General features: G+C 44.9%; 1 protein-coding gene across 4 annotated transcripts in view; it reads left to right on the top strand.

Moving 5' to 3' along the window:
- Nucleotides 1–25,609, top strand: part of ERG (ETS transcription factor ERG) — a 154,424-nt gene that overhangs the window by 45,096 nt on the left and 83,719 nt on the right. For 3 of the 4 annotated variants that reach the window (XM_064705286.1, XM_064705314.1, XM_064705296.1), the window contains one exon: nucleotides 2,706–2,793. In XM_064705286.1, the coding sequence (XP_064561356.1) occupies nucleotides 2,755–2,793 (39 nt within the window). In that variant the 5' untranslated portion in view covers nucleotides 2,706–2,754. Of the gene's footprint in view, nucleotides 1–2,705; nucleotides 2,794–14,632; nucleotides 14,815–25,609 lie in introns of all 4 variants that reach the window. The other variant, XM_064705324.1, reaches the window with a different exon arrangement.

The raw sequence follows: 25,609 nt of genomic DNA, 5'->3' as shown, positions 1-25,609 counted from the left end.
TGCTCTGTGGCTACAAATTTATCCTTCTATAAAATCACAGAATGGTTTGGGTTGGAAGGGAGGGATCACCTCATTAACCCTGTCATGTGCAGGGACACCTTCCACTCTCCCAGGGTTATCCAGGATAACCAGAATATCCAGGATATTCTTCCAGGATAACCGTAAATCAGGAAGGCTGTGAAGCAAGTGTTTAACTTTCAGTTTGTGTTGTAATAACCTTGTTTCAGTTTCCTGGAAGGAGATGTCTTGCTAAACCAGGTTTTCGTGCCAGTTTTGGCTCTTTCCTTAGAGTGCTGCTAATTCAGGGGATGCAGGGCAAACCCTGTAGCCACCAGCAGAGCCTGTCACAGACCATCAGGCACAGACATGACCAGCATGAAATTTGGGCGGGGGGTGGAGGAGGGTCTGGCAATAGTTACCATCTGCTTCAGCAACTTAGTACCAAATGTCTGGAAGCTTCCAATTCCAGCCTGTAAAGGTGGAGCTGAAAAAATGAAAATTGTGTTTCTGTTTGGAACACTCAAGGAAAGCTGTCACAGCTTTTTTTTTTCCTAGCATGATTTCCAGAGGTGAAAAGATAAAAATTGTTGTTTTGCAGACAAGGACTTGTCCCACTTTAAAGTAGCAAGGCTGGAATATCCAGGTGACAAAGAAGAATACACTGCCAAAGGTTGAGTTTAAAGCAGAATTCTCACTTTTAAGTTTGTAAGGGAAAAGTCAAATGTCCAGAACAGTTGCATACTCATTTTTCCAACTCATATTGGACAGCATTTTCTTGTCTTTGATTCCCGTTCCTTGTGGTGCAGAATTGCCAACTGGTTTGCAAATGTTCTCTGTCATCTTCTCTTCCATAAAGGATCCATCTTTTTGGGGAAAAGATGTGAAATTAGTGGCTGGAATAGCTCAAACAACTTCTCTGTAACCCTGAGAGCTTCAAGACTGAGCTGTGAGAGGAAGATCTGGCTTGAGGGACACAGGGCATTTTTGGGGATGGAGCTCAAGATGTATTTCCTAACCTTAGATGCTGTTGGAATTTGAGCAAAGGCTTTAGAGGGACTAAAATAAATCTGGATGTGGCACAAATTCCCTTTTCTGGGTGGGCTTCTGTAACTGGGGGTGAGGTGCAGTGCTGGGAGTATGAAAACACTGAGAACATGATCTAACACTGGATTCAAAACACTTTTCTGTCCACTTTATGTGAAACTTCGCAGTTTCCAGATCCTTGTGTGATGCTTCAAAAGCTTAAAATATGAATCCCATAAATCCAAATCCAGTGAGGATGTGGCAGGCATGGATTTACTGGGGAAAGGAGGGAGGGAGGGAATTAAAAGCACATCAGTGCTGTTGGTGTTTCTGTCTGACTTCAATCTGAACGAAGTTGCTGGTGAAATTTTGCTTTTACTGAAAAAGCTTCTCTTGCTTTTGAAGTTCTGTGGAAAGAAAAATCTTTTAAAACCATGATGTCATTGTGTCATTTGATCACCCACAGATAGCTGGGAAAAGTGGACAAAATGGGAATTTGGCTTGTTTAGGCATTTCTTTAATAGGCCTTCAAATGAATTACTTTATTTTTGTGGATTTGAAGGGGGAAAGTTGGCTGCTTTAAGTAGTAAGGGGGAGATGTGCAAAGATCTAAATGGTGATGCCTTTAATTGCTCTTTTTAGTGCAGTTTGTGCAAATTAGGCTTGAATAGTTCATAGATGGCCCACTCACTTCACTGTCTCTGGGGCAAGCTGCAGCTCAGTGTTAGCCAGGCAATATTTATCTAAATCAATAGGTAAAAATGCAATTTGATTTTCAAGTTAGTGTAAATGTGAGAGCAGATGATGAAATTTCAAAAAAAAAAAAATCTGAGGAAAATTACTGTTTTCCTCATAGTGCCTTGCTGCTTTAAAAGTTGAGTTCAAGATCATGGGCAGAAGGAAACCTCTTGTGTGAAAAATGAGAGTTTCCAGTTTTTTAAGGGAGAACAGAGAAAAAGACAAGATTACTTTAAATCCATGTTCCCACATTTTTCCACATTTTCTAATTTTTTGATTTATTTATCCCATTTTATCAGCAGTTATTTGGTGTTCAAGTTACTGAGTAGTGCTCCACATTATTTACATTTAAAGCTGTTGTTATTTTAAAGGGCTTTAATGGTTTTCCACCCCCTACACATGCAGACAAATGCACCCCACCTGCCCCAGCCCCTCTGCACTCCATTACTGGACATGGATAAGGGATTCCAGAACATCCCTGCTCTGAAGTGCTCTTAATTGAGGGTCTGGACCAGATTTGCAGCTCTTGTAAACGGGCACAGCTTCAGTGAAATGCTGCTTTTTTCCTATCAGCTGCAGATCTGTCCCAGTCCTGCTGGGTGTTTCTAAATTGGGAAGAATGGCTTGTGGAAATCTCTGATATCTTGGGTGAATAATGGGGCTGGGCAGGGCAGAGCATGTCCCAGGTTCTTATTTTGGGAAAACTGTACATTGCAAATAAAAATAATTTTTTTCCATGAAAATTTCAGGGCTGAGTGTTTTCTCCTGCATGAAATAAATCCTCAGCAGACCCTATGGAGGCAGAATTGTCTTAGAGCTTCAGCTGTGCTGAGCCTTGAGTAGGTCTGGGGAAGGAAAGATGCTTATCAGTCTATAAAAAGAGATTTCTATTGAAAATAAACATTTAAAGTGTAATGATGCCTTTTGTTTCTCTGGTTATGCAGCTGCCTTGGGATCTGAGCTCCTGGTAAACACGTTGGCCTGGTAAAGGACATGATTCAGACTGTCCCCGATCCAGCAGCTCACATCAAGGTTAGTTTCCTGTTTATTGTGAGTCCTCAGATGTTTGGAGAGCCATAAAATCAGAGAATATGTACACATACCACAGCTTTTCTTGCATGTTTACAAATTGTGCTACTGCCCAACATGGGCTTTTTTATTCCTCAATATTTACGTGCTGTTGTGTGAGTCAGCCCTGCAGTCTTTGTTGCTGACACCTGTGTGATCTGCTCTGAAGCACGTGGATATTTTCAAGATAACTTTTTCTAAAATTAACCCTCCTTGATCATCCTTTAATGTGTGGTATGCTTGGTAAAATATACCTCCTTGAGAAACATTGGATTTCTGTGTCCCTGATTCTGCTCCACGACATCCAGTGGCAAACATTAAATTCAATTGCAGAAGGAAAATAAACATAATGCAAAAATTCAGATCCAAACAAGCATCTCTTACATAAATTCATTGCAATGTTTAAAACACCTTAAAACCAGCATTGGTTTGCTGTGTTTCAGGAGGAAGTGTTTGTTTTTACTGTATTATGACTATTATTATTAATATCATTACTGTGGTTTTCTTATACTTCTTTATGGAAACTATGGGACATGGCAGATGCAGCTGTTGCAGAGAACAAGTGATTTTGGGGTGTTGCACACAAATTTCATCAGGAACTGGAGTGATAGGGCAAATAGTAATTAATTCAGACTGAAAGAAAGAAAGTTTAGATTGGATCTAAGGGATAAATTCCTCCCTGTGAGGATGGGCAGGGGCTGGGATGGAATTCCCAGAGCAGCTGTGGAGCCCCTGGATCCCTGGCAGTGCCCAAGGCCAGGTTGGACACTGGGCTGGGAACAGTCTGGGACAGTGGGAGGTGTCCCTGCCATGGCAGGGGTGGCACTGGATGATCTTTAAGGACTCTTTCATTCTTTCTGACTGCCTTTCTGTTTTTTTGGGGTTTTTTTTAAGTTATATTTTCTGCAACTTCTTTCATGGAGTTTCTCCTCAGCTGGCTGCCATCTACCAGTCAGCGGCTCTCTCTAGAAAAAGCTCCACTGTACAACTTATTTTTAACTGAAGCATAGAATAAAAATGAAATATTATTTTAAACAACTCCCTTTTTCTGTAAAACTCAGTGAATGAAAGAATCTCTCTCTCTGTATCCCTCTGTGTTGTTTTTGGGTCGTGTTTAGTTACTAGGATGAGTTGCAGTAGTGGGAGAGCTCGTTCTTTCCTCCCCTCCAGGTTTTCCAGACCCAGCACTTCCACAGCCTTCTGGTCCTCAGTTGTTTTTATGGAAAGAGCAGAAAAATAAATCCTCCTCCCCTCAAGAAATTGAAGTTTTGCCTCAACAAGGGTTACAGCCAGTAAGACTTGAAAACATTGAAGGGGATTTAATCCCTCTTCATGCTGTTTAAATGCCCACAGCAGCAGAAATAACGTAAAGAATAACTCAGTTCCATGCTTTCTGCCAAATCTGGTGCCCAAAGAAGGTTTTTGTAACCACAGGAGTTAGTGGGAGAGGGCAAGGCTGGCTATGAAAGTATCTTATTACAGCAAGAGAGCTGCATAAAAATCCCTGTAATGGTGTGTTCAAGGGAATTGCAGGAGCCTGTTCTCAGCAGAGCATCACCCCAAAGTTGCTGTTTTATTGAAAAAGGGTGTGAGGAAGGCAATTACTTTAATGCTGTGTTTGGGGTAGGAAAGCTGGCCAACTCCACTTCAAATCCTTCTGATTTCTGTTTATGTCATTAGGGCCTGCTGTGGTCTAAACACATTCTTTGGAAAGCAGCCATGGATGCTCGGGTCATTTCGGCTTTAAGAGTGGACATAGCTGCATTCTTTAAAATATAAAAGGGATTAAAGTGGTGCAGGGGATGTGGGAAAGCCTCTTTGGTGTGCTGGGCTTTTCTGTCTACCCTGGTCACAGCTCTGGTGTGAAGGACATGGAGACAAGTCCAGAGGAGGTCACAAAGTTGATAAGGGAGACTGGAGCACCTATGGAGACAGGATGAGAGGGTTGGGATTTTTCAGCTTGGGGAAGAAAAGGTTTTTTGGAGTCTTCACAGCACCCTCCAGTGTCTGAAGGGGCAACAGGGAATCTCTGGGAATCCAGAGAGGGACAATTCATCAGGAGCTGGAGTGACAGGACAAGGGGAACAGCTCCAAACTGGACCAGAGGAGATTTGAGTGAAGATATAGGGAAAAAATCCTTCCCTGGCAGGGTGGGCAGGGGCTGGGATGGAATTCCATCCCTGGATCCCTGGCAGTGCCCAAGTCCAGGTTGGACACTGGGGCTGGGAGCAACCTGGGACAGTGGGAGGTGACCCTGCCATGGCAGGAAGCAGAAAAAGATGATCTTTAAGGTCCCTTCCATCACGAACCATTCCATGATTTCATGATTCTATGATCTCTCATTGCTGTTGTGATGCAGAAGAGACAAACTGGGTTGATTACAATCATCCTTGATAAGGTTTTTGTTTAATTAACTGTATTCTGTCACATGGTGGTGTTTCTTTACGAGCAGACCCAGCCTCATCCATGCATATTTAGAGCTGGAACTCTGAAAATTCACCTTCTGGGAAGTGTCTGGATTCTTAAGATTTGGCAGATTGCAAGACTTCAGTGTTCTGCCTGAAGATGTGCAGAAAAATACTGCATAATATAAAAATATAAAAAATATAAAAATAATGAATAATAATTACTGCTGTTCCTTTGGGCCTAACTGGTGTACGTAAAAAATAAATTATGGCAAGATGAATACTCAGAGTTGTCTTTTTTTCAGAAATGGGAATTTCATGGGCATCGTGTGAGTTTTGTGTGTTCTGGTTTGAAATTAACCTTTTCTGGTGCCAGAAGGAAAATGTAACAAATCTCAGAGTTCCTGTGCTCCATCCCTGAATGGGATAAGAGCTGGATTCTTACCCAGGGTTCCCCATTCTGCACCCAGGCAGATCCTGTCCAATTTTGGGAATGTTTGGAAAGCCTCAGAGTGTGTGTCCTCCTTCTGTTTGGGCAGCTTCATTCCAGAGATACTAAAGATTAAGCTTTACATTTTCCAGCTTGAATGAAGCATCTGACATTGATCTGGTGACCCTGAGGCTCCCTAATGTGTAATTTCACCTGAGTCACAGCCTTGTGTTTGGTCCAAGCAGAAAGGAAAGAAACATTTGATGTGGACAAGAAAAAGGATGGATGTTTTTGGATTTTCATTCCAGTTCTGCAAAATAGGGGGAATTCTGACCCTGATATTTTTCACACACTGAGTGCCTGTAAGAGAAGTGAAATAAATAAACCTCCTCACACTGATAAAATTGTGGCTTTGTATAGGCAAGACTGTCATTTACACACACTTTCATGTGATATTTTTGTTGTTCTGTTGCCATTTAACTCCAGTTGTTACAACCACAGTCACAGAAAAACTCCAAAATACTGCCTGACATTTGCATATTTTGTTTTTAGGGATTTATGCTTTGTAAATACTGACCTTTAAATAAACCTTGTATTTTTTAAGGGTTAAATTCTGCTTTCAAAAGAGGCCAGATGTTTGTTTGACTTTAGTTAACTTGTGCCATCACTGTGAGGGGATTTTGTGGAACCAATTCTAAAAAAACCAAATTACAGCTGTTCCTTTGGGCCTTACTGGTGTAGGTAAAAAAAAAGACTGTATTTATCAGTAATGGTGTCTATCCTGGGATAATGGGTGTGATTTTCATTGGATCAAGGCTGCTGGAAGATTTGGTCTGTTCACATTTAGTTGGTCTGATTTTTCTGTTCTTCGGTGATGATTTTGACATGTGGGATGAAGAGGTGGGCAGCAGTTGTGGGTGGCACACTCTGGTTTTTCATTGCAGAAGATGAAGAATGGGAACAATTAATACCCCAGACAGCATAATTAAGAAGACATTCTTGATAAAAAAATACTCCAACGGCATCAAACATTTCAAGCCATTTCAGCTGGTCTGTGTCTGTACAACCTCATTTGTTCTGTGGATGTAACTGAGGTTGTTCCCTCTGAATCTGTCAATTTTGGGATATCAAAAGTGGAAGCTGTTCCTGATACTACAATGAATGAAAACCTGGTTTCTTAGAAGGAATAAAAGAATTATTCCATAGCAGTTTCTGAAAACCACTCCTGAATTTAGCACTTCTCTGCCTGGGTTGTGGTGGCAAATCCACATTTCCAGGCACAGCATCCCTTATTGTTGCTGGAAGTATCACAAACCTGACCTCAGAACTCCTTTGCTGGGCAAAGAATATTGGATTTCAGACTGTGGCAGTGCGGAGATGCTGCTGGATGTACCTAATCTCTTGTGTTATGGTTAAATCTGATTTTTTTAAAGTGGTATTATTTGTTAAGGAGTATATTCTGTGTCTGATATAATCTGTTATTTTTCCTGGAATTGTAGAGTCTCTAAATAGGATCCAAGACTTTGTTATGCTGGGAGTTTTGGATGCGCAATACAGTCTGTGCCTGGACAGGCAGGGGGACAAGGAGGGAAGCACAACGGAATAACAACAACAACTTCTTCATCTTCATCTTCTTCTTCATCTTCTTCTTCATCTTCTTCTTCTCCTCCTCCTCCTCCTCCTTCTTCTTCTTCTTCCTTATTACTATTCTTATCATCCTTTAAGATAAGGAGGATAAAGGCTGGCTTTGACCCCCACGTCTTTACCTGAGCCAGAAGCCTGGTCTGTGTGGATTCTTTGCATGGCTAAAGCACTTCTTTCACTGCTTATGAAGGGATATTTGGGCAGCTCAGCTGGGAGTGAGAGCATGGAAATCTGAGCCAAGGATACAAAGAGCTTGGCCCAAAGCCTCAGGTGAGGTAAACTGAGACCCAGTGCAGCCTGGATGAGGAGGTGATCCATGTGCACATGGAGTTCTGCTGGATCACAGCCTGCCACCAGGTGATAACATGCTCCTATCCCTTCCAGAAAATGTGGAACATCTGCTCCTGACCAATGAGCCAGCCCTCCTGCAGGTGTGAATGAGTGATGAGCCCATGGCAGAAGTCCTGCAGTGGCCTCTCTCTGGGAGAAGGCGCCTTTAGCCCCAGGGCACGGAGGTGAACAAGCTCCTGGACATTTCCTGGGCTGCAAACTGGGGCCTGGCAGCTCAGGGATAACTCCTGCCAGCTTCATGAGAGATGTGGAAAGGTTTTAGTATCAGCAGCCCCCAAAGCTGAACAGTTGTTGCTCCATCCCCTTTTCTTATCTCTCACTCTGGACTTCATTCATTATTCTGGTGAAACTTTAAAAGCTCTTCCCTTGTTTTAGTACTGACAGGGTAAAGCTGTCACAGACATCTTTTATGAAAAATCCTTTCCTTAGGATTTTTCCTCCTGAGAAGCTGAGAGGCCTCAGGAACAAAATGTAAACAATGGTTATCTGCTGCTGTGGAATGCAACAGGTGCATCTGTGGTTGGCCCATGTTGGTTGTTTCTAATTAACAGCCAATCACAGTCAGCTGGCTCAGACAGAGAGTCCGAGCCACAAACCTTTGTTATCATTCTTTCCTATTCTATTCTTAGCCAGCCTTCTGATGGCATCCTTTCTTCTATTCTTTTAGTATAGTTTTAATATAATATATATCATAAAATAATAAATCAGCCTTCTGAAACATGGAGTCAGATCCTCATCTCTTGCCTCATCCTAAGACCCCTGTGAACACGGCCACAGGGCCTGGCAGCTCAGGGATGACTGCTGCCTGCTTCATGAGAGATGTGAAAAGATTTTAATATCATCAGCCCCCAAAGCTGAACGGTTGTAACTCCATCCCCTTTTCTTACCTCTCACTCTGGACTTCATTCATTATTCTGGTGAAACTTTAAAAGCTCTTCCCTTGTTGTAGTACTGACAGGGTAAAGCCACAGTTTGAGTTTCACTGTTCTTCTTTCTCATTGTGCTGGATTAGAGCCCCTAAATCTTATTTGGATGATCACCACAGCTTACTCTCAGTGTCCTCAGAAAATAAAGTTTGCCATGGATGAGTTTATAAAGAGAATTTACGTGGATGTGGGTGGCACTCCTCCCTCCCCTCCCGTGCTCATTCAGAGCTCCCACAGTGCCAGGATTCAGATTTGCTGTTCCATTTCCCTCCTGTGTCAGCACACATCAGTTACCTGTAATAATGCCAGAATCACTACTGGATTTGAACTCTACAATCCCCTCCTAGGCAGAAATTGTGATTCACTTCTCAGCAGCTTAAAATTCTGGATGGTGACCAAATGATTGCCGTAGAGTTCCAGTGAGTAAATTCTTCCTGCTTTTTATTTTTTTTTCTTTGCTCTTGAACCTCTACCTCTTCTGTCTGCCTGAGCAAATACCTCCTTGCTAAAGGAAAAGAGAGATAATGGCTTCTGTGTGCTATAATTGATGAACTTTCAGCAATTCGGAGCAAATCCAAGATTGCTGCCAACAACCAGATGGAAAACAGTGTTAATGACATGTTCAAAGAAGAGTATGTTATTTTGATAGGGATGGTCTAGAGACTTTAATCTCTATTGTTATAGGGACTAATGGCATGGATAATTCCTTAAGTGGGGCCATTTTTAAACAAAAATTATCTTCTTCATAAGCAGAAAAGAGCAAACTAAAGAGTACCAAATGCATTTTCAGAGCTCTGGCTGATAGATGTCCTTTACACAAACCCTTTGTTACATGGAGTCAGACGTGTTTAAATCTCATTTCTGCAGTCTGCCAGACACTTAAAAGTCTGGACATTTCCACTGGTGATGGGTAGAAATCATAAAATGGATGGTTTTGGAAAGCAGAGCCAGGGTGGGAAGCTGAGGGTGGGGAGAAGCTATGAGGAGAAGTTGGGAAAGATGGACAAGGCAATCTGGAATAGGAACCAAACCAGTTCTGCTTTGGGGACACTGACAAAGAAGATCCTCCTGTTCCTATTGCTCTGCTCTGGAGTGGCACTGAGGGCTCCCAAATCTCAGCCTGTAAAGATCTCTCAAGCCCACTGCCAAAATATTTGTCCCCTCTTCCTTAGTTCCTGTCCACCCTGGCATGTGGGGCCAGCAAATCCAAAATTCTCCAAGGGCATCAAACACTTCAAGCCAAGCTCAGCTGGTCTGTGTCTGTACAACCTCATTTGTTCTGTGGATGTAACTGAAGTTGTTGCCTCTGAATCTGTCAATTTTGGGTTATCAAATGTGGAAGCTGTTCCTGATACTACAATGAATGAAAACCTGGGTTTCTTTGAAGGAATAAAATAATTATTCCATAGCAGTTTCTGCAAACCCAGTGAGCCCAAGTGTTCAGTGCTGTTTTGTGCCTCCAAGGCTGTCATTTTTGTGTGTGGCTTCATTGACATCACTGAAGGGAAGGGGTGCAAGGAAGTCTGGCTCTGGAGCAGCCTTGGGACTCTCTAAAGGAGAGAATCCTTCTTCCTTGAAAACTGGTACAGAAACCACCTGCCCTGGACTATCCTCATACAGATCTGCAGAACAAATGCTGAAGATGTGTGGGGATTATCTCTGAGCAAGTCAGACAACATAAGACATTACTCCTCCAAACGTAAGACATTACTTACTTACTTAATTACAGAGATTACATACTTACTGTATGTTTAATATACACTGCATTTGTATTTTCCCTTCATCTGGCCACAAATATCCCAAGCCAGAGGTCATTTTTCCCCTTTTCTGAGGGATGATTCTCCATGACTTGTTATTGTGAAGCATTTCCTCATACTCAGCTACTCTGTATGGATTCAAACTCTTTAATTTCATACTGACTTTGCTCTTCCTCACCTTCCTGAAGAGGAAGATTTATAGGGAGAGCTATGGGGAAGTTGCCAAGCACATCAGTTCAGCCTTGGGACTCTCTAAAGGATTGTGTCTTTCTTTCTTGAAAACTGCTTAGAGAAACCACCTGCCCCGGGCTGTCCTCATACAGATCTGCAGAGCAAATGCTGAAGATGTGTGGGGATTATCTCTGAGCAAGTCAGACATTACTTACTTACTTAGAGAGATTACACACTTACTGTATGTTTAATACACACTGATTTTGCCTTCATCTGGCCGCAAATAGCCCAAGCCAGGGGTCATTTTTCACCTTTCCTGAGGGATGATTCTCCATTACTTGCTGTTGTGAAGCATTTCCTCATACCCAGCTACTCAGTAGGGATTCAAACTCCTTAATTTCACACTGACTTTGCTCCTCCTCACGTTCCTGAAGAGGAAGATTTATAGGGGGAGCTGAGGGGAGGTTGCCAAGCACATCAGTTCTGCTCAGGTCCATTTTGGGTGGTGGGGATGAGGCAGCTTCACCCCTCAGCTCTGCATCCAGCCCTGCTTTCAGCTGTCCTGCTTGTTTGGTCATAAATGGGGTCATAAATGACCACTTTGTTACACTCCTGGTAATGCCTTGTAGGGTTGAAAGGCATTTTCCAGGAGCTGTTGCTCCAGCAGCCCAGACAGGGATAAATGATTCTCTTGGACTTGGTGATGTGCCTCATCTGTTCCAAAATTCTTTTCTTCTCTCTCTCACTCTCCCTGCTCCTCCTTTCTCTCTTCCGTCCCTTTTTAGAAAATCTCATGTTTCAACTTGTTCTAAGCCCCATCTTCTTTAAATCTGAATTTTTACTTTGTTATTTCCTACCCTTGTTCTAATCTCCTCAAGACCCTTTTGGATTATTTCCCCAATCCTGTTGGTGTCCCATAGTTGACTTTGGGGTGCAGTATCTTTGGTTGATGTGTTGTTTTATCCCCTTCTTTTGATTGTTAATACAGACATTACCTCATAAACAGTTATGGGCATTTGATTAGATACCTTTCACCAACTTGCTATTTTATCATTTGCCATAAGTCTTTCCCTGTTGTTCTGTAGGATATTTTCAGACTCTCAGTGTTCTTTCCCAAGAAAATTCAAATTCTTGTTGTGGAAAATCTTCCTTGGCTCAGATCAGTAGGGAATATTTGGATATTTCCATACATGTTTCACTAGAAAGAGAAACTGGTTCTGTGCAATGTGTGTTTTCCTGGTGCAATTTTGTTTGTTTATCAAAAAAAGTATATATTTTCCTCACCTAGAAGAGCAGGAAGGGTAACTGCTGTGCCCTAAAATCCCATGTCTGTGTGGCCAGTGAGTTCTGCTCCCCAGAGGTTCTATAGTGCTTTCTTCACTACCACTACCACTTCACTTCCTCCTCAGAAATTCAGCTTTTTGCTGCCTAATAACATATAAACCCCAAATGTTGCCCTCCAGATTTACAGCAATATTTAAATTCAGCTAATATGGATGACTTTTACTGTAAGATATAAAATCCCAGAATGTTTTGGGTTGGAAAGGACCTTAAAAATCACCCAGTTCCACCTCTTTCCATGGCAGGGACACGTCCCACTGTCCCAGGCTGCTCCAGCCCCAGTGTCCAGCCTGGCCTTGGGCGCTGCCAGGGATCCAGGGGCAGCCACAGCTGCTCTGGGCACCCTGTGCCAGCCCCTGCCCACCCTAATATCCCATCTAACCCTACTCTTCTACATCTCTAAGCCCATATTTCTGTTGATTCCAGTGTTTTGGGTTTTGGTTTTTTTTGTGACACGGAAGGGATCAATTGTTTCTGCTGCTGAGGCTTAAAAGAGTGTTTGGCATGTGTGTTGTATATTCCATATCATCTGTGATTGCCTTGGATCAAAGAGATAAACTTGCTGGCAGTCATTATCACCTCCTGGAACAGCAGTAAATGTTTGCTAGGACACTGTAACCTGCTCTATTGCAAATTCAAATTACACTGGGAAGGAGGGAGGTAAATCTGAGGTGTGCTGTGAGCCTTCCACGGTGGGCTGACACAGGTTTCTGTCTTGGTCACATAGAGAGATCTTCCAAAATCCCAGAAAGCTGCCATGTCAATTCTTGTGAATAATAGGGCAGAAATCCTGGCACAGGATACCCAGAGAAACTGTGGCTGCCCAATTCTTGGAAATATTCAAGGCCTGGAGCAACTGGGATAGTGAAAAGTGTCCCTGCCCATGGTTGGAACTGGATGGGCTTCAAGATCCTTCCTTCCCAAGTAATTCAGTTACTTTCAGCAGTATCTGAGGTCCCTTTTTAAAGGAAGGGGAGACCTGTATTAGGAAAATTAGGGCTTAATTTTCCTTGGGAAGCAACTTTGTCCTTCCCCTCTTTCCATAGGGACTTGGTGAAGTTACATTGGGCACAGGGATATTTGTGTTAAGCTTTTTGTTAGATGGAGAGTTCAGCCTGGAGAGGAGCCTCAGCTGAGAGGGGCCTCAGCCCTGAGTGTCCATGTGGCTGTCCCTGTCTGTCCCTTTGTCTGTCCCTGTCTGTCCCCGTGTCTGTCCCTGGCTATCCCTGTGTCTGTCCCTCTGGCTGTCCCTGGCTGTCCCTGTGTCTGTCCCTGTGTGCAGAGCTCAGTGCAGGCCCAGGCTCTGCTCCAGGCCCAGCAATGGCCCCAGAGCCACGGGCAGGGCCTGAGCCCAGCAATTCCCCTCACAGGAGGCACAACTTCTGCCCTGGGCAGTGCCCAGCCCTGAGCAGAGACCAGAGGGGCTCTGGGGGCTCCTCCTGGGGACATTCCAGAGCCACCTGGACCCATCCCTGTGCCCTGTGCTCTGGGATGGCCCTGCTGGAGCAGGGAGGTGGCACCAGGGACCCACTGTTGTCTGGGACAACAGAGCTTCCCTGCCCAACAGTTGCCCTAAAAGCCCTCAAAATGAACTAAGAATGAGCAAAAAATTGTTTGAAAACCCCAAAAAATAGTTTAAAACCCCAAGTGGAGCCCAGCTGAGGACTGAGTTAAGGGGAGCCACTGCCTACTGAGTTAAAGCTTCAGAAAATCTCTGCAGTTCCCCCAGAGCTGTCCCGGAGCTGCAGGCAGCCGGCTCACAGCACCTCAGCCATGGCAGAGATGTTATTAACTGAGACAGAGGAAAATATACTTTCAGTTATTACATGCTAATAAAGCACAAACTAAACAAATTTAGGCAACAGGAGCAATTATGCCATTAAAGATTTAACTGCAAGATTGATTTTTAAATGACTAATAATCTAAACCAAAGTGTGCACACACACAAAGAGGAGGGGGGAGGAAGGGAGGGAGGGAGAGGAAGGTAATTTTACCAATTGAATCTAATCAGGGCCTCAGATCAAATGCAGGGCTATAAATGTCAAAATACGTAAGATCTGATGCAAGAGCAGAAGGGGAACCAGGATGGATGAGCTTTCCTCACTTGACCAGATTCTTCTGGCTGGAAGGAAGTTAAACACATGGGGTGGGGAAACTTGGGGAGCTGGGTTATCACCAGAGCTCCCTTTGGATTCTGGTCTGTGTTCCTTTTGGAATGGGCAGGGAGCAGAGAACTGAGGCACAAACTGTGGGCTCAGCCTCGGGTTTGCCTGAGCCCTTTCACATTCTGCTGGATCACTCCTGAACTGGGAGGGAATGGAAAAATTCCCATCTTCACCTGAAAAAGACCCTGTTTTCTGTTCCTGGGCTGCAGCAAAAGGTGGATTTGGAGATCAGGGTGGGACACTTTCACAGCTCCAGGGTTGTATTTGTTTTTCAGAGTTTATGGCAGAGCTGCTCCCTTCGAAAAAGTATAAATCTTAATCAAATAAAACTGATGTGCTGCCATATTTACCCAGTCTCACTGGTTGTCCTACATCATGTTTTAGCATATAAGTTACATGACAGAGTTATCCAGGGGTTGCCAGCTGACACAGAAACAAACCCTCATGTTAAATTGCCTGCAGATGTCCTCTTCCAACTCCTGTAAGGAACTTCTACCAGTTCTCTCTCTCCCCCCTCTCTTTTTTTTTTTTTTTTTTGTGTGTTAAATAAAAGCAGCAGAAGAAGGGGAAAACAATCTCAGTTGAATCTCTGTGCTGGTGCCTCTGTTTGCAGGACAGGAAGCCTTTAGAAGACAATGCAATTTATAGGCAGGCACAACAAAAATCCCTGTAAGGATTTCCATGAGCCTTAGTGGACCAAAGGAGTCGTGGCTCTTTTGAAGGCTGGAGCTGAGTGAATAATGCCAAGTCTAAGGCTGCCAAGGTGGGCTTCTCAGAAGATTCAAACCTGAGGAGGTGAGAAGATCTTTATGTTCTGTATGGCTGTAATTTATCTGATGCTAGAATGTATGGTTAGAGTTTCACCCAGGCATGCCTTTTGTTTGGATATTAATCTAAAGAAATCAGGATTTTATCTGATGGATTTAAATTCTTGCTCTGTTTGGCAGAAATCCCCACGTAAGGTTGTGACATTCTTGAAAACATTCAGTGTTTTCATTTGCATAATTAGGAATCTTTGTTTTGTTTTCATTGTATGAATTTAGTGGAGTTGGTGAACTTTTTGCCTGGCTGTCTCCCTTGGTCAGGGAAATCACAGAATGTTGTTTCTTTTCCCTGGCTGGAGGAGTATGGGCTATTTATGCTTAGTTTTAAAATAGACTTTTCTGTGAGTGCTTACACTGCTCTTTGGGATATTTCTGGAGGATCAGCCTGGCCAAAAGCAATTGTGAAAGGTTAGTGGAGAGCAGAGCTCCCATTTAAACACCTACGTGGAGGAGCAGCCCTACAAAAGCTGGGAGTGCCAAACAACTCCCACTTGGAACAATGGGAGCTGCTGAGTGCCGACAGCTTCTGAAAATCCGGCCTCACATGGCTTCAAAAGGAGATTAATTAGCAAGTCCAGCAATTTTTTTATTTTATTTTTCTGGTCTTGCTTAATTCTGCATGGTGAATGTTGCATTGAAGCGAGCTCAGCAGTGACAGGTGGTGGGAAGGTGGAGTTCCAGGTGGGTTGGGAGGCAGGCAGGGAGCTGGGCAGGTGTTTCCAGAGTTTTTTTCAGGAGAACTTTCGCCAGGAGCATTAAACTTTGCTGGGCAGGTAGGAGGAAAGCCCTGGGGAGCTCCCTCTGTAACCACCCCACGTGGATTTTTCTTTTTTTTTTGTAGCTTTCCCATTTGTCTTAAACTGCTTCGGAAGTGAAATAAATGAAACCAGAAAAGGCCTCTCTGGCATTACTGAAATAGGGATGTCCAGATGGGAAATTACAGTAATATCACTTGTGCATTCAGACTTCACGTCCTGTGCAACTTCCATGTGTGGGCAAAGGAGATAAATTTGCTCTCTGGAGCTACACGTGCGCTTCTCTCTTTTGATTAAGCCTGAAACACATTTCTCTTCCCTTTCTGTGATCATGGAGTGAGGTCTGCAGGAAAAATAGGATTAGAAATTAATGTTTTGGGGGCTGTATTTCCAAACTAAGTTATCCTTGTGGCTTTCTGTAATGTCTTTTTTTTTTTTTTAATTATATTTATCACAAATCGCCAGCTATTTTTTTCATTAATGCAGACCAAGAGCAGTAATAATTTGCTAAAACGAAGGAGGATTACTTTTGAAAATCAAATAATGAGTTGTGGTTATTGTTGCTTTTCAAACATGGCAAGCAGGTTGGCGACCAATATGTTTGCAAACGACCTAAGTCTTCCCTTCCAGTGGTAATCCTTATTCTTTTGAAAAGCTAATAAAAGTGGTGTATGAAAGAAATTCCTGGGGCACTGCAGAACTCACCCTCCTAGGGAGAGAGCCAGATGTGCTGGTTAATAACCTTGCAGGCATTCAAAGCCAGGGCAGTAACTTGGTATCACCTAAGCCAGACGTTGTGTGTTGGTGCAAGGCAATATCACATCCTGGTCACATTCGCAGCAGAGAGCTGCAAGACATGTGGAGCCTTATTAAAGGAAGGGTGAAGAAAAAAAATAAAAATGAGGGAAAGAAAAGGAGGGGACAGACAGAAGGAGAGGGAGACAATGTGTCTGTCCTGAGAAGCAGCAAAGGAGCAAACACACGGCTCCACATGTGCGTTAGTCTGTCAGCCTGGATTCTGCTCTCCAGATGTTGGGGTGGATCCTATGGCAGGACTGTGGAGGAAAAAAGGATTTAAAAAGAAATCACATTTCAGGGGTGAAATGAACCTCTCCAGGTTTTGCAAAATGCAGCCTCTCTGTGTGATTTTTCAGAATGCTTTAGCGAAATAACAAATTTTAGATTTAATGGTTTTTACAGGCTTGCTTGGCAGCGCCTCCTCCAAACATAAATGTTTGTGTGTGAAACTTGTCAGTGGCTTTTAGAACCAACATGCCTCAGAGTAAAAAGCACATTAAAGTTGTTCTCAGACCGGTCCTACTGAACTGAAAATTGTTTGTGGCGGGGGTCCCAAAATCTGATGGATCTTTCTCAATACTCAATCTCTCCAAATCCAACCCTCTGAGGGCTTTGGCCATCACATCAAAACGGTGCTTGTGCATAACAAAAACATCTATATTTGCAGTGGCAATCAGAATATATCAGCGTCAAGTTAAGATTTTTTTTTTAAAAAATGCCAAATTTGCTTTCCCAGGCGCGGCAGAAAAATAAATCACTTATGGCATTTATGGTATATTTGTAACCTGAAACTGGTGGCTTCGTGTTACCGGGCACGACGTGTGCGGCACATAAACAAACACTGCACACAAAAAAAGACAAGTCCCAGCTTTGTCTGCCTGACACTTCACCTCTGTGACCAGCATCCCACAACCAGGGCCACATGTGCCTTTCTGCTGAGCTCATGTTTGGGTTGAGCCGGGCTCAATCCTGGGTTGGTCCTCGTGGCAGGACTGGGGTGTTCCATGGCACAACGGGGATGAGGTTTGTGCCTGGCCAGCCATGGCCATTGTGAAGGGAAACGGAGAATATCTGCGCATAAATATTTATGTGAATGCGTTAAACAATGTGATTGTTCTTGCCTGAAGATCTTTCATGAGGCCCAGGAATGTAACACTGATGTGAAAAGATGGTGATACACAAATATTACCAAATTTCACATTCATGACTGATCTGGAGTCACTGCTTTCAGCTGTTGCAGGAGTGTGGATACATGAAAACTCCAATCATGGATTTGCAATCACGTTGCAAATAGAAATGAGGCAATTTTATGTCAATATTAGGACAGAGCACTCTGGAAGCATTCTGGATGTTTTCATACATATAATCATGGCTTCAGTAAAATTGTACATTTACAGAGACAGCTGGTGTGCCTTTTCCTGTGTTGGAACAGGATCAGCTGAGTAGGGCTTGTGAGAAATCTCAGTTTGGAGTTTTGGTAAAAGCCAGAATCACAGATAGAGATTTCTTAGTGGTATTTTGCTGTTGGATATGATCTTGACTTTTCTGGAAATCCCAAAAACAAGTGGACTCTGCAGTCCTTTCTTGCATCCACCACACAAAGTGTGTGGCGCAGTGCAGCACCATTTAACCAGGGCAAAAATAATCTTTTCCTTCCTGGTACAGCCAGGTGGCATCTCCAAGTGTGCCCCACACACCTCAGACAGGGTGAGGGCTGCTGGGGCTCTGTGGGTGAGAGCTTTGCAGGCTGAGCTTTCCATCCTCACACACTGGAGTTTGTCAGAGGGAGAGCCTTGGAGCCAGCCGGGTGTGATTCATCCCTCCCGGCAAGGCCTCTGAGGCAATCTGACATTATTGGGACTGATATCATTAATTAATGAGGGCTGGATGTTATTCTTAGACACTGGATTGAGGATTGGGTAGGGAAGCCTATGAAAGGGCTCTTTGATTGAGGAAAATTCCTACGGCGCTGTCAAATTTGCTAACAAAATTAAATCATCTGCCAACTTTCCAAGTCGAGGAGCACATCCCTTCTGAAATCTTGACTGAGTCTCCTCAGTGCCTTCTTGGGATCAAGGGATTTTTGGATTTATATTCATGCCAAATGAAAATGATAGATAGCCTCCAAAACCCAGAGTCTTAAATCTACCAGGCAGGCTTTGGAGAAAGCATTTCTGTTGGTTGTAGCACAGATTTGATCCTCCCCCACCTTTGTTTTTGGCTGTGCTTGGTTTAATGTGCTCAAGGTAGAAAGGAACCAAATCCCAGAGCTTATGTGGAGCCTGGTAGTTGGTCACTGTGACCTGCATCCCCCCCACCATGGCATGTGCTCATACAGCTCAAACAAACCCCACATTTAATGGGGTTTTTGTTTGGAATCAAAAAATATGCTCCAAAGCAAATGTAGGGAGGTCTCCTTGCTGCCAGCACTCCTGTCTTCAGGGCTGGTGCTGCTCTTCTTCTTCCCAGTGCTTTTCCTGCTTCTTTTCTCGACTGGCTGCTCCCTGAATGGACCCTGCAGGTGTCCAGAATGAGCCCAGCCTTTGCAGGCCTCTGGCAGCAGATTTATAAATAAAATGCTGTCATTTCAGCCCAGCCCCAGCAGGGCTGGGAGCGCAGGAAGCGCCGTGCACATGTGGGGCAGTCACACATGGATCCCATTGCAGCCCTAATAATGCTGGGATGGGGGGAGAGGGCTGAGGGGCTGCTGCCAGGTCAGCTCCCTCCCTGGTTCATCTGTCTCCAGGCTGCTTTGTGTCAACAGAGGTGTCCAGGCATGGCCAGCTCCTCAGTTTCTTCTTACTGCCACAGTTTTGGGGCAGGGAAGTGGCAGATGTGGCCAGCAGTGCTTAGCCTGCTCTTTGGGGTTGAGTTAAGGTTGAGTGAAGGTTGAATAGGGATTGGGAAGGTTGAATAGGCTTGTGGGATGATACCACCTGAGTGATGGTGATTGTGTCCCCAAGAGTCCTTCAGGAACATGGTTTGGACCTGGGGATGCTGCTAGCAGGGGCTGGACACAAGCCCAGGGGTGCCCAGTGGGGGCAAGAGGCCCCTGGCAGCTGGGCTGGATGAGGAATTGTGTGTGCAGCAGGAGCAGGGCAGGGATTGTCCCTCTGTGCTGGCTCTGAGAGGCCCCTCCAGGGCTGGGCCCAGTTCTGCTCCTGCAGGAGAGCCCTGGAGGGGCTGGAGCGTGTCCAGGGCAGGGAACGGAGCTGGGCAGGGGCTGGAGCCCCAGGAGGGGCTGAGGGAGCTGGAAGGGGCTGAGGCTGGAGCAAAGGAGGCTCAGGGGCCCTCGTGGCTCTGCACAAGGCCCTGCCAGGAGGGCACAGCCAGGGGGGTCGGGCTCTGCTGCCAGGGAACAGGGACAGGAGCAGAGGGAGCGGCCTCAGGCTGGGCCAGGGCAGGCTCAGCTGGGACAGCAGCAGCAATTTGCCCATGGAAAGGGGGCTCAGGCCTTGGCAGGGGCTGCCCAGGGAGCTTTGGCGACCCAAGGAACACCTAGACATGGCACTCAGATCTCTGTTTGCCAAGGTGGGGATGGTCACAGGTTGGGCTTGATGATTTTGGAGGTGTTTCCCACCGTGAATGATTCTGTGATTTCATGATTCTGCACTGTGGATCAGGTTTGTCTCTCAGCTGCAGCACATCATGCTCAGCCTCTGGAATACGTGTGCCTGCACACACACACAGCTGGGAGCAGAGCAGCAGCCACCTCAGCTGAATAAAGTATGAGAATGTTTACTACTCGGGAGAAAAAACAAATCTGTTATGAATTGTGCTAATTATACAGAGCCCTGACGTGGTACCGTACATTCGGCAGCAGAAAGACCCGAGTTATTTGGATCCCCCATTTGGTTTGGTGTGGCTCACATCCATGAACCAGGCTCTAATCTCCAATTCTGGCTGCTGGAGGGGAGGAGTTTTTTTAGGGATGTGTGTGTGACTTTTCTTTAGATATCTGCTCTAGAGGCGCCCTTCAAGCATTTTGCTTCTGTTGCCAGCATCAACAGACGAGGTGCTGGAACACACTGATAAATTAAATAGCAACAAGTTACCCAGACCTAATGGTATTAATCCAGGAGTTTTGAAAGGCCTGAAGAATGAAGTGCCTGAGCTGCTCACAACACAAATGTATGGACTCAGGGGAAGTGGGAAACTTAAGAGTGACAGTCTTTGTACTTACTTATAAAAACAAACATGAGAGCAGAGCTGGGAAGCACCTCCAAGCCTTACTGCGGGGCCAAAATAACACCTAACCAGTCGTAATAATAAACAATGGCAAAGTTATAAATACACCTCCTCCATCAACCATGTGAAGTGGGATGTATTTTCTAAAGGAGAATTGGAAGTCTTTGTTGTAGCACAGTTTTTAGGTCGCACAAAAAAATAAATGGAGATTTGAAAGAACGGGTTTATTTTTTAAAAAAATCAGCTCAAAAAGCTTTCTTGTCAAAAGAAAAAGTGACATTTGGTCAGCCATTAAAAATAGATAGGAAAGAAACAAGGAAAAATAACAAGGAAAAACCATGAAAAAAATTAGTCAAAAATAATTTTTCAGGCTGGCACTCAAGACCAGTAGCAGGGTGTCTCAAATCACATCCTAAATCAGGTGTTGTTTAATCCATTTGGTAATGAGCTGGAAAACAGGAAGCTAGACCCCAATCAGATTGGAGATTATATCCATGGTTGTGTATTTTTTAGGTTATTCAGGACAAACTGAAGGAAATACAGAATGTTTCACCAAGCCAAGCAGAAAGTGCCGTGCTCTGACAGATCCATCTGAGAAAGCACTATAAAAAAAATCTGTGCCATTGAATAACTATCACTGCAATTAAAAATCACTGAAAAGCATTTTTGAGACACTACATTAATCTTCTCCCATGCTGAAAACTGATCTCTGGCTCTCTGCTTATCAGGTTCTAATTTATAGTGAAATATGAACCTGCATCCTATGACAACCATTTCTCTTTGATAACCTTCTTAAAAGTTTTTCTGCACAAAGTCCTAAGCTTGTGGTACACTTGTATTCTGTCTGGGCCAGGCAGTGATCCATGTGGTGCAGTGGCTGACAAATGGCAGGGATGATAATTAATACCATAATCAGCTTTTGGAGCTGCTGTGATGGAGTAAAATGTTTGAGGGGTTTGATTTGGATTAGAATCACACAGAATGGGTAAAAGAGCCACAGAGGGTCCCTGGTGCCACCTCCCTGCTCCAGCAGGGCCATCCCAGAGCACAGGGCTGGGTCCAGGTGGCTCTGGAATGTCCCCAGGAGCCCCCAGAGCCCCTCTGGTCTCTGCTCAGGGCTGGGCACTGTCCAGGGCAGAAGTTGTGCCTCCTGTGAGGGGAATTGCTGGGCTCAGGCCCTGCCCGTGGCTCTGGGGCCATTGCTGGGCCTGGAGCAGAGCCTGGGCCTGCTCTGAGCTCTGCACACAGGGACAGACACAGGGACAGACAAGGGGACAGCCAGGGACAGACACAGGGACACCCAGAGCTGAGGGCCCCTCTCAGCTGGGGCTCCTCTCCAGGCTGACCAGATTCCAGAAAGAAAGAAATGAAATATAAAAACAAAACACAGAAGAGTAGGTGGTCGGTGATGTATTAGAAATCCATTTTGTAAGTCTCTCCTGGCCAAGGAAATGTCACTTGTTCAGTGGCTGTGACAACAAAAGTCTCTGGCCCTACCATCAAGTGGTGTCCTTGGAAAAATGCTTAGAGGGAGCCTCAGGGTTAGCTGTGGCCTCTGCAAGTTGTTGTGTTAGGCAGTGAAATTCAGGTTCCATGCCTGCATTTGCTTGTGGAGTGGGCACTGGGAAGGGTCTGATGATGCCTCTGGCCTGGGAGAGCAGTGTGGAGCAGGAGGGATCCATGTGAGCATCATTTCCATCACATCAGTGCCTTCAGGCACAGCCTCAGAAATTTGCCGCAGGGTGACAGAATGGTTCCTGTCCCTCAAAGAAGCCTTTTCCTTTCTATAGCAGACTGCCAAGACATGGCTGTCTGTCACCTGAGGTGTGCACAACACCTTGTTTTCTGGGGCCTGACCTAAACCCACCACTAAATAAGCTCACCTGTCTGCTGAGCTAGATTTAACCTGGTGATGTGGATGTCCCAGTTCCTGTTTTTCGTTTCCTCAGATCTCAGATAACTCAACACTTGGGGAGCTGCACAAAACAGTGGCCACATGATTCATTCAGAGTTTCCATCAGTACCAGGTGGAGCAGAGGGAGCCAAGTTGATTTCTCACCTATGTCAGTGAGATCCCTGGGTGCTGTGAGTTCATCCAGATCAGGAACTGCACTGCCTGCCCAGGGCTGTGTGCTTTGTAGGATTTTTTTGTGTTTTCTGCCTTCCCATCTCTGATTATTTCTGCTTCCTGATGTCCTGAAGATGATTTCCTGCTCTGAATTCTATGCCATGACTATCACAGAATCCCAAATTACTTGAGGTTGGATGGGATCTCTGGAGATCAACTGATGCCTTGTGCAGGCTGCCCTAGGGCAGAGGATGGACAGAAGTAAAGAATAAAGCAGGGATTTATGAAAAGGATTTCCTCCATGGATGCACCTTGGGCAGAACCAGAGCCCAGCCAGGGCTGCACCCAAGATGAACCAAAATGGCCCCAAAATGCACGGCCGGGCACGGGGTCTCTCCCTTGGATCAGTTCTGCTCCATTTGCACCTTGCAGTTCATTGTCCCATTCCAGCTTTAGCCCAGGCAGTCCCACCCTGCTTGTTTTTCTCTCTCCAGCCCACGGTGTTTGTGCTCTTGGGCTGAGATTTGGGTCATTTGTCCTTTACTACTGGAAAGAGACTTTATGTCTTTAGGATCAAGATCCATCTCCCCTAAGTCTGAGAGCTAAACCTGTCCTGAGAGCTCATGGAAATATTGGTATATCCTGAGGGTATTTAATCCCATATCAAAATAAATTTCAAAGGAGCCGAGGCAGTAATTTTAATCTAGATGTTGAATTTTTGGGCAGTTAAGGTAAAGATAATATCTCTAAAGGATTTGCATACATTGCTGTTTCTTGATTCTCTAGTGGAAAGGGGCATTCACAGCCTTGAAGAATTCCCTTAAACTTAAAATAAAACTCGTATGCCAACTTTATAACCATGGATCAGATGGAATAAAAATTATACGAAATATCTTTGGTAGAGAATGATTTGGTCCCTGTCCAAATGTTTCAAATGGTAGTTTTAGCACCCAGTTAAAGGTGTCAGAGGTACAGGGATTAGCAATTTGGATTTACAAATTACTACTTTTTAAAAAATGTTTTCTGTGTGAGATAGGAGGGAAAAAGTCTCTCATGGGACTGTGATTTTTTAAAGTTTCATAATTCCTTTCTGTATGCTAATTTTTCTTTCACCAGAACTTGTGGAATTACATATAATATAAAAAAAATATATTTAATCCTGTCTCTTTAGGAGCTCAATGAAATGTTTTGCTTTAACACTTTGTGACTGCTTGGCTCTCCCTAGAAATTAAATAATTTAATAGTTATTTTTTCTCCATGACAGAAAATGTCCTTTAAAATAGGTCCAGGTGCACAACCCTCCAACCAAGGCTGACAGTACCATTCCTAGCTAGGATCCCTGTGCCTCTGGCAGGTTTTAGCTTTTCCTGACAAGGAGGTTCTTTATTCCTGGCCATTTGCACCATATGGTGAGGAGCTGCAGCTTTTATCCTGAATCAGTCCCTGAGTGCTTTTCAGACAATTTTTATAGGAGTCCCTTCACTCCTGGCTGAAGCAGAGCCAGTGCTGGGGGAAGATGTGGCAACCACTCAGAGGAAATGGTTGCCATGTCCCTGCAGCCTCTGGAAAAGTCTGCAGCACTTCTGGAAAATGGGACCACTTTGCAGATTGTTGGTAATTGTGATGACATTGGTTATGGGAGGCCAGGCCCGTGTGAGTTAACAAGGTATGAACAAACTGCAACCTGGGCAGGCTCCTCACCCTTCCCTCTTCAGGATGAGAAGAAGACAAAACAAGTTTGGTTTTGGCTTATCAAGGGGAGGTAACAACCCAGGTGGTCTCTGTTCCATAGAAATAAAGAATATTCTGAGTTGAAATGACCCACAGGGATCCCCCAGTCCCACCCCTGGCCTTGCCCAGACCCCCAAAATCCCACCTTGGGCATCCCTGGCCAAAGGCTCCTGGAGCTGTGGCAGCCTCGGGGCCGTGCCCATTCCCTGGGCAGTGCCAGCACCCTCTGGGCAAGAACCGTTCCCCTAAAATCCAACCTAAATCCCTCCTGGCCCAGCTGCAGCTGCTCCCTGGGTGCTGACCCTGTGCCAGAGCTCAGAGCTGTCCCGTGGGAGGAGCTGCAGATCCCTGAGTTCTGCCCTCAGTGTGCTCTGCTCCAGCTGGGCAGACCAAGTGCCCTCAGCCTCTCTCCTCTCCTCAGTTGTTGAGTTTCAGCCAGACACACATCTTCTGCTCCATCCTGAGGTCTCCCTCTGCTTCAGTCACCTTCTGTGCAGTGAGGAGATGGCACCTGGCCAGCAAAGGAGGCAGAAGTATTTTCCCACTTCATGCATCCTTTAGGAGGATGAATTTGTCAGGGAAAAAGATGCCATGCAGATGCAGAAGTTAAAAACAAAGAAACACCAGATAATTTTCTTAGGGAAACAATACAAAATTACTGGATCGGGGAGGCTAGGAAGGCCCACAGAGGGTCCCTGGTGCCACCTCCCTGCTCCAGCTGGGCCATCCCAGAGCACAGGGCACAGGGCTGGGTCCAGATGGCTCTGGAATATCCCCAGGAGGAGCCCCCAGAGCCCCTCTGGTCTCTGCTCAGGGCAGGGCACTGCCCAGGGCAGAAGTTGTGCCTCCTGTGAGGGGAATTGCTGGGCTCAGGCCCTACCTGTTCCTCTTGTCCCATTGCTTGGCACCACTAAGAAGAGCCTGGGGCATCCTCTTGACACTCTTGGCTGCCCAGTGCTATAAAGTAAAGCTTCCTGACATCAAATCAAGTTAATAATTTTCCTTTGTGAAAGTTTCTGAAAGGAATTACTCTTCTCATGCCCCTCTTTAAATCTATGGGAAGTTCAAGTCAGAGCTGTAGGGTCAGGCCTGGCATCCATTGCCCTTCACAGCAGAGGGAAATCTCAAACTGAAGAAATGAACCAGCAGCTCCAAAATGATGGATTTTGCCTTTAAAGGGTACAAATTCTCCTGATCCCGTAAGTACATGCCTTAAGTAGAGGCTC

Source organism: Zonotrichia leucophrys, chromosome 1 (genome assembly GCF_028769735.1).
Source record: "Zonotrichia leucophrys gambelii isolate GWCS_2022_RI chromosome 1, RI_Zleu_2.0, whole genome shotgun sequence".
Lineage (NCBI taxonomy): Eukaryota > Metazoa > Chordata > Aves > Passeriformes > Passerellidae > Zonotrichia > Zonotrichia leucophrys.
Note: the sequence above shows the minus strand (reverse complement) of the source record. Positions and strands in the feature narration are given on the sequence as shown.